The following is a 9,194-nucleotide window of genomic DNA, read 5'->3' on the forward strand; positions in this document are numbered from 1 at the left end:
TGTTTCTATGCTATAATATCCTTATTTGTTTCTCATAATAAGTTTTTACTAATACTAAAATCAATAGAATTGGATTTATTCAAATGAATTAATTCTGAGTTATTTTAATTTATAACTATGTCGGCCCCAAAGTCATTTTCACCGATAATTTATACTCTTGCATGTATGCACCAAAACACACCTTTCTTATAAGTATACTCCCTCTGTTTTTTTAAAATAACAACTATTTTTATTTTGGGTCGTTCCTTAAAAATAGAAAATTTAAAATATTTCTATTTTAGGACGTGTATTCCACAATCCACTAACTTTACTTTCACTACTTTTTTCTCTTCCTTTCTCTTACTTTATTCATTTTTCTTTTCCTTTCTCTTACTTTACCAATTGTTCATTAAAACTCGTGTCGTTCCAAATGTTTCTATTTTTTTTAATACGGAGGGAGTATAATTTATTCAAATGCTATAAGCTCTAAGTTGTTTAATTCTAAATAATAAATGCAAAATTAAACTCAAGTACCACACAAAATTAAGTCAAGACAATTAGTAGTGGAACACAAATAAGAAATTAATAAATGATAGTAAAAGGGTGCGTTATAATGCTAACTTTTCTTAAATTGCTAGCTTGCTAACTCATCAACGTATTGTATTAAAAATGTCAACACGATCACATAAAAATGTCAACACATATTTGTATTGATATTTTTAATAAACTATGTTGACATTTTAAATATTAATGTCAACACAATGTCAACTTAAGTTTATGTTGACATTTCATTATCATCGTGTTGAGATTTTTAATACACAACGTTGATGAGTTAGCAAGTTAGCAACAGATGACACCCCTATTATCACACCCCTATACATTTTTATTTATTTTTTGAAACTAAGAATATCAGATTAGACAAAATTGAGATTAGGGGTGAATCTGATTTAAAATTTAAAAATGCCATAAATTTAAAAATTCCTTTAAAATATAAATAATGTAAAATTATCATTCACACGTTTACATACATACATAAGAAAATACAATCCTATAGCTAGTAATGATATATATACTGCTTAATTTACTATACTAACAACAGTTACAATATCACTAGCCTACTCTAGACATGCCCACCGGTTCCGGTTCCGGCGGTTAACCGCCGAACCGGAACCGGCGGTTCCGGAACCGGAACCGGAACCGGCGCAATATTCCCGAACCGGAACCGGCGCAATTCGGTTCGCGGTCCGGTTCAGGTTCAAGATATTTCGAACCGGAACCGTCACCGAACCGGCGGTTCGGGACGGTTCGGAACCGGCGGTTAACCGTGGAACCGCCGGTTCCGGCGCTTAAATCGAGGCAGGGGGATGGGGGCCGGTGGTGATCTTCAAAAACGGTCGAAACCGCCGGTTTTTCGGCGGTTAACCGGCGGTTAACCGGAAAAAACCGGCGGTTAACCGCCGGTTTAGTGGCTTTCGAGGCGGCGCGGAGCACGAGGCGACAATGGAGCAGCTTTTGCAGACGGTTCGTTGACCGAACCGGCGGTTTTATTTCGGAAACCGGCGGTTTTGGCCCGGAAACCGGCGGTTCCGCCGGTTCCGGCGGTTTTCCGCCAAAACCGCCGGTTTTGTGAAAATTCAAATTTTTTTTTTTTTTTTTAAATTTCAAATTCGAATTCTTCCATTTTCCCCCTCATTTTTTTCTATAAATACCCCCCTCTATCCCCATTTACATTCACCCCACTCTTGTGTTAATAAGAGTTTCTCTCTTCAATCTCTCAATTCTCTCTCTTTGTCTCCAATTTCTCATTTGTGCTATTGTGCTTCCATTTAATTACGCAATTGCTACTCTTATTACGCATTGTTATACACTTATACAGTTATACTTGTTCCCGTAGTTCTATAAGTTGTCTTTCTTTCTCAATTACTAAAACAAAAAAAAATATATTATTCCATATTTCTACATTTCTACATACCATTCCAATATGTCTTCATCCCGAGAAGGTCGTGTTGATAAGGGAAAGGGAAAGGCCAAGAGGCCATCTCGGAGATCCGTTATTGATGAAATTTCTCAAATGAACATGGATGAGTGGCAGGTTAATATTTATTATCTACTAATTTCATTAATTTTGAATTACATTTCATTATTGTTCATAATTTTATTTTGTATTTACAATACAAATATTATTTTGTAGGCTCGAGAAGAGCAAGATGTGGCACATGCTATTGCTCTCTCTCGCTCTCAATACCAAGGCGATGCTTATGTTGGTACCGGTAGTGGTGCTCCCGGTCGCGGTGCCTATTCCCAACAAAGTCCAACCCCCGTGAATGTTGATGAAGACGATGATGATGATGATGATGACGACGAGGAGGAGGGGGAGGAGGTAGAAGAGGTTCAAGAAATGCCACCCCCACCACCACCAAGGAGTCGGCGTGGTCGTGGTCGTGGACGTGGACAACCTCCTCAACCTCCTAGACCAGCTGAAAGGTCTTTAACCTCAAACATCTTCGTGAAACATTTCAAGAGGGTACAAGATAGTAACGATCCAAACACTTATAATGTGTATTGCAACTATTGCGAAAACGTATACACATTCCGAAAGGGTGGAGGGTACGGTACATTTACCCGTCACCTGGAGAAAGCGCATCCGGTCGAGTTTGGTATCGCTCCAACCCAAACTCAACTCAACTTTCAACATGGAGTCGGAAGTGGGACGACGGGTTCATCCCAAACATCAGGTATGTGTAGCAATACTCTTTTGAAATATGATCACAAAAATGCTCTTAATGTGATGTCTAGATTTGCCGTTATGAAACATTTTCCATTCAATGCTTTTGATAACGATGCTTTTGAGTCGAGTATGCGGCAAGTATATAATGCCGCTGCAAGAAAATTGAGTCGAACTTCAATGACGCGAGCCGTTGTTCGACAATGCATGGAAAAGAAGGCGCAATTAGGTACGTTTATTATTAACTTAGGGCATAAAGTTTCTATTTGTTCTGATGTGTGGACTGATTGTTTTTGTAAAAATTCGTATATGGGCATCACGGTGCATTTCGTTGATCACAGTTGGACTTTAAACAAACGTTTGATTGCATTTCGGGAATTTCCCGCACCACACACTGTACAAGCAATTGCTCAATTGATCATTCAAGTTTTGAATGAATTTCAATTGATCAATAAAATTTTTTCTATTGGTTTTGACAATGCTAGCGCTAACACTGCTAGCATAGATGATTTAATCAGTGCATGTTCTCCTGTTATTGATGGTAAATATTTCCATGTGCGATGTATTGCCCATATTTTGAATTTGTGTGTTCAAGATGCCATCGATTTGTGGCAAAAGTATGTTGATCCTATTAGAACTGCTGTGAAGTTGATTCATAACAAAGCTCCTATTGGTAGAGCTTGGAAGAGATATTGTCATGGTAAGCAATGCAGGTACACCAACTTTCGTTTGGATGTTTCAACTCGGTGGAACTCGACATATGATATGTTGGAGTCGACTTTGAACCACATTGAGTATTTATGTGATTTTTTTAGAAGTTGTCCTCATGTTCCTTCTGATTTGATTTTGATACCCGCTTGTTGGGACCACAGCATGGATTTATTTCGATTATTCCGCGCTTTCAAAAATGCCACTGTTGAGTTATCCGGTGTTTATTATCCTACTTCTGTGCGCGTTTTGGAGCATTGCATGTATGTGGCAATTGGTTTTAAAACTTGTGTGAAAAATACTCAATTCGTTGAGTTGAAGGCTATTTTGTTTTACATGGTTGAAAAATGGTTAAAATATTTTTCACGTATTCCAAATGTGTTTTTGATTGCAAAATGCTTGGATCCAAAGTGGAAGTTGCATGGTGTTTATAAAATTTTAGACATGTACTATGGTTGTTTGCACGCTTTGGATTTTTCTCAACTCCGCGAAATGGGCTTGACAAGAGGAGAATGCTTCGAACTAAGTATTCCGGATGTTGATGAAATCAAACATAGGTTAGATAGTGCACTTCGTTCTCTCTACGCGGAATATGAAATGCGGTATAACACCGCTCACCAGGTACGTGCTCCTCCTAGTCCTTCTACATTTGATTTTGGTGGAGGGGATTTTTCCAATGTCATGATCGATCCCGACGTAGTATCACAATTGCAAGATCTATACGGTACTACAACCAATAGGACTAGAGCGACTAGTGAATTAGATATATATTTGGAATCGCGCTCTATTTTTCAAGATGCAGGTCCTCCTACTCAACAAATTGACGTCCTTAATTGGTGGGGAACACATGACAAAGAGTTTCCGATACTCTCCATCATGGCTAAGGAGATATTCGCCGTTCCCGCTTCCACCGTCGCCGTTGAACAAGCTTTTAGTGTCGGCGGTTGTGTCCTAGACGACAAAAGGAGCAATCTCTCCGCCAAGAACATGGAAGCCACTATGTTACTTGACGATTGGGCAAAGGCGGACATGAGAGCACAAGAGCCGGATTTCGACTTCCGTGTAGAGAGTGATGGTGAAGAATTTTCTTCCGATGGCGATGACGAGGTCAGAAGCGATAGCACTCAACATTAGCAATGAGTCGACGGGGGCGGTGAACGGCGAGCACTGCCGACCAAAAAGGTAAGCAAGGTAAGAGAACTACGTGGGCTTTGATTCCTCAATAAAATTGTGGATACGTAGGCACCTCAACTTAAATTTGAAAAGTTTAACTTCGAAAGTTTAAGTTGAGCTCAAGCCCTTTTCAATTTTTTTTTCCCCCTATTTCATAGATCATTCAGGATGCGGCTATGTTGTACTTGAAGATCATTAAAATATATTCCCCATTTGATAAATATCAAATGCGGAATATATTTTAATGATCTTCAAGTACAACTTAGCCGCATCCTGAATGATCTATGAAATCTTACCTTGGAATCAACCTTTTTTTCTTGCAAAATGTTGCCCATTTTCTAAGCAAACACATATCAGCACGCTATATACACATTGCTGCATTTCTAATAGGGGCAATTTGATCTTCCAAAGCAATCAATGCATCTCGAACACACATAGTCAGAACATTATTCAAGCATCTAGCATGGAAAAAATCAGAACAAACTATCTATTAGTACTAATTTTTTCCATGCTAGATGCTTGAATAATATTCTGACTATGTGTGTTCGAGATGCATTGATTGCTTTGGAAGATCAAATTGCCCCTATTAGAAATGCAGCAATGTGTATATAGCGTGTTGATATGTGTTTGCTTAGAAAATGGGCAACATTTTGCAAGAAAAAAGGGTTGATCCCAAGGTAAGAGAACTACGTGGGCTTTGATTCCTCAATAAAATTGTGGATACGTAGGCAACTCAACTTAAATTTGAAAAGTTTAACTTTGAAAGTTTAAGTTGATCTCAAGCCCTTTTCAATTTTTCCTTTTTCCCCCCCATTTCATTTTTTTTTAAATTTACCTTCCGAGTCCGACGAGGCGACGAGCCGACGCCCGACGACACTTGTAAATTATATTACATTGTTGTATGTTGTTGTATTGTATACTTATGTATTGTAAATTGTAATGTATCGTTGTCCGTTACAACTCAAAATCAATAAAATTTATTTCATTTTCTCCTTATTCGTCTTATTTGTGCTTGAATTATGCATTGTCTTGTTCCGATTTGTTGTATAAAGCCAAATTTCAAATTTAAAAAAAAAAAATAAAAAAATAATTGAACCGGCGAAACCGCCGGTTCAAAAACCGGAACCGCCAAAACCGCCGGAAAACCGGCGGTTCCGAACCGGAACCGGAACCGCCCGGTTTTCGAACCGGAACCGGAACCGTGAAATAGCCTCACGGTCCGGTTCCGGTTCCGCTTCCGCCAAAACCGGAACCGGCGGTTCCGAACCGGAACCGCCGGTTTTCGAACCGTGGGCATCTCTAGCCTACTCGGACTACCTCAAGAGATTGCACAACAGTTATAATATCACCAGCCTACTACATCCAAGAGATTGAATAAAATATCAGCTACAACCATTTTCCTTGCTTTCTGCTCCTGGCTTTCAACAGCTCTGATATTTTGATATGATCATCTTTATTCGTTTTGATTGTGAATCGAGTGACTTACTAATCTACAGTTACTTCCTCTTCCGTCTCCTCTTCATGATTAGGTTGCACGTTTTCAACAAATTCCCCTGCAAATATCACAAAATACGGGGATGGGAGATTTGGATGTGTGAAAAAATGTCGTTCGCATACTCACAGCAAACATCATACGTAGAGGGACTTAATTACCATGCAATCTTTTGACAAATCTCTCGAACTCCATGAAATTTTGTTCCTCCATCAACTGTGGGGTTAGCCTAAGGTAGGTAAATGCAGATAAATGTCTTCCATCTAAGTCCCCAAAAGGTTTTGCAATGTCAAGTATTTTGTTGTAGCCTTCTTTGTCGTAGCATGGAAGAGCATTTTCACTTGCAACTGGTATGTCGGCATCCCAAGCAGCATTTAGCACCTAAAATGTTTATACATAATTCATTTCAGACCTTGTTCTCGAACACAGACATGTACACAGCTGCACAGACCAGAATTCAACTTCTGTTGCTAACCTGCCACACCAGTCCTTCTGGATCTGCTAATGCCTCTGGAAAGTCTTCGTGTTGATCCAATGTTCTTAGCTCAACACATGTAAAATTAAGAGTAGCCTCGTGCTTTTTCAGTACCGATGCTATAGTAGCATAACCATCGCGATTGGCAGGATTGTAGAAACCCGCAGTTAACTCTGCAGCATGACTGGCAGTTTTGTACCACCAGTGGATGCCTGAGAGCTGATAACCAACAAAAACAGCAGAGATTAATGGTGATGTTCATATCAGAGATCATAAAAAAAATAGTTCACTGACCTTCACTGCAATAGGCGTCTCTTCAAAGGCAATATTTGCCATGGCCAAAACTCGATCAGCATGGTCAACCAAGACTCCAGAATACCATTTTAGAAAGAACCGACCATAGAGACTATTGTATTCACCTCCATCACAAAAGAATCGAGTATCTTGTGGTTTAGAGTTATAGGAACCTGCGTTATTAGGTGCTCTACCCCAAATCAAGTGTCCCCTTGCCTCTGCTGCCTTTACTAAACTCTCCATCAAGTATTTATCATAGCACTAGAAGAAAAAAGAAAAGTCCATTTCACTAACTGCATTATAGTAATATGCTAAATCTAACGATCAACTACACTAACAATCCTGATATGCTATTCAAGACAGTGCAACCAAAAACTACCTGAAATTCACCAATACCAGGATATTCCCAGCCATGGTTCGCCGGGTAAGATGGATACCGCAGCTCCCCACATGCTCCAAGCCCTATTTCAATTTCAGAGATAAATCCATCCTCAAAGAACTCATTGAACTCTACTCGGAAGCTTCTCATATAATCAAAATAAACCTACAAATTGTCATCATTTACAAGTTAATAATTCCATAAAATAAGTATACATATTAATTTCAAATTCAGACAGCTAATCCACAAGTGCGAGAGTAAGAAAAATATCAGTGGCTTGTGAACTTATGAACAAATTTAACTATGAGAGAACATCGTTCCACTAGAAAAAGGAATTAGCATAATGGACTAACATATTGCAAAATTAAGCCAAATGTCACAGTGAGCATACAAATATGTCAATAGGGTTGAGCTGCTAAATGAATTTCTTACCTCAAGAGCATTTCTACCTTCCAAAACCCGTTGTTTGTCAATTCCCCAAGTGAGGCATTCATGGTTGCGTCTTCCCTCTCTATCCGTGAAGAAAATATCGGGATTTTTACTACCAATTTCCATGATCCATTTTGGAAGCGGAATATGAACATCATCGCCAACATTGCCTCCACATTCATGAAAAGACATAACCACCTATGTGAACAAATGCTCAGTAAAAACCAAATCAACCTAAAAGAATGCCACTATGCTATATAAATCACTCACTTGCAGCTTGAGATCGAGATCTCGTACAATCTGAAACAGCTTCCTATAGCCGGACCAGTTATACTTCTGAGGGTTATGTGCTTCAACTATGCCCCACCAGCAATCAACCATAACACCATCAACATTACTCGATTTAAGGATTCTCAGTTGGTTTATCAAGTTATCAGGATCAACCAACTCACACTCCATATTGATGAGTCCCAACTATTTCAGAAATGAATCAATGTTACTACTTGAGTTCAATATTAAAGAAAATTTAACAAAAAAATGAAAAGATGAAGCCATTGCATACATTTAAGCAAAAGCTAATTAATGAAAGTGGTGTAACATATAAGAGGTGATTTGCAACTCACAGGAAGCATCACGAAGATAGGAACATAAGGCGTGCCAGTATAGTCTCGCTCCTGAACCTGTGGAACAACGATGGTAATAGGTACTAACATCAAAGATGAGCAAAACTAAAAGCAGACAGCAAAATACTAGGAGTATATTTCAAGAACTGATTTCTGATAGAAGTTGTACAATACAATTCACATAAGATAGGTGGACGAAAGCTAATTGAAATTATAAACAAAGTCGAATGCAAGTTGTGACAGCATATGTCCCATATTCCAAATTTGCTTATCAGAGTTAATTTAAGATAAGCTCCATTAACTGATTTATTACACAATTCTATTCATAAAAACATAGGTAGTTGAAACTAAATACCACTGCAATTTAAATTTCGAAAAAGGCGATCGGAAAAAATCAGTGCATTGTAAGTCTCAGCAAATCGGCCTATCTTCTCACCAAAAATGCTAATAAAATATAATCCAACTCAGTAAAAAAATTGAATTTAAATTTTCATCTCCTCCGTCAGAATTCTCTAGCTGAAACAAAAGAAATTAACCTGCTCGTTCTTCGGAGAAGCAGACGGCGGATCATGAAGCGAAACGTCATCATCTTCCTTGATTTCCTCCGCAGCTTGTCCGACTATTGCACGACAGCGAAGGGCAGATTTCAGAGTACCGCTTCTCAATTTTCCGGAACAGGGTTGAACTACTTTCGGGCCACCGCGAATTACAATCGGGGAGAGAGGCGACGGAGCAGAATTCGCTACGCGGAGTAGCGTAGAGGTGAGTGAAAGATTAATCGCCATTCTTAAAGAGTAGTTATATGTGTCTGTAGTTTATTCCTCGTGAACTAAGATTTTGCATTAGCGAGTGACATATATATATAACGGAATCCGTGAAATGGAAGGAGCTTTGAGGGATCCGAGGACCCCTGTTAC

General features: G+C 38.9%; 1 protein-coding gene across 1 annotated transcript; it reads right to left on the reverse strand.

The window, feature by feature from the left end:
• Positions 1–5,911: 5,911 nt before the first annotated feature.
• Positions 5,912–9,194, reverse strand: LOC121797265 (beta-amylase 2, chloroplastic-like). Its single transcript, XM_042196025.1, has 9 exons — positions 8,814–9,194; positions 8,278–8,334; positions 7,925–8,128; positions 7,658–7,852; positions 7,226–7,390; positions 6,847–7,107; positions 6,553–6,771; positions 6,239–6,458; positions 5,912–6,138 (listed from the first exon to the last, which is right to left on the reverse strand). The coding sequence occupies exons 1-9, from the start codon at positions 9,060–9,062 to the stop codon at positions 6,071–6,073; spliced, it is 1,638 nt and encodes a 545-aa protein (XP_042051959.1). The 5' UTR covers positions 9,063–9,194; the 3' UTR covers positions 5,912–6,070.

The sequence above is a fragment of the Salvia splendens genome, chromosome 3 (genome assembly GCF_004379255.2).
Source record: "Salvia splendens isolate huo1 chromosome 3, SspV2, whole genome shotgun sequence".
NCBI lineage: Eukaryota > Viridiplantae > Streptophyta > Magnoliopsida > Lamiales > Lamiaceae > Salvia > Salvia splendens.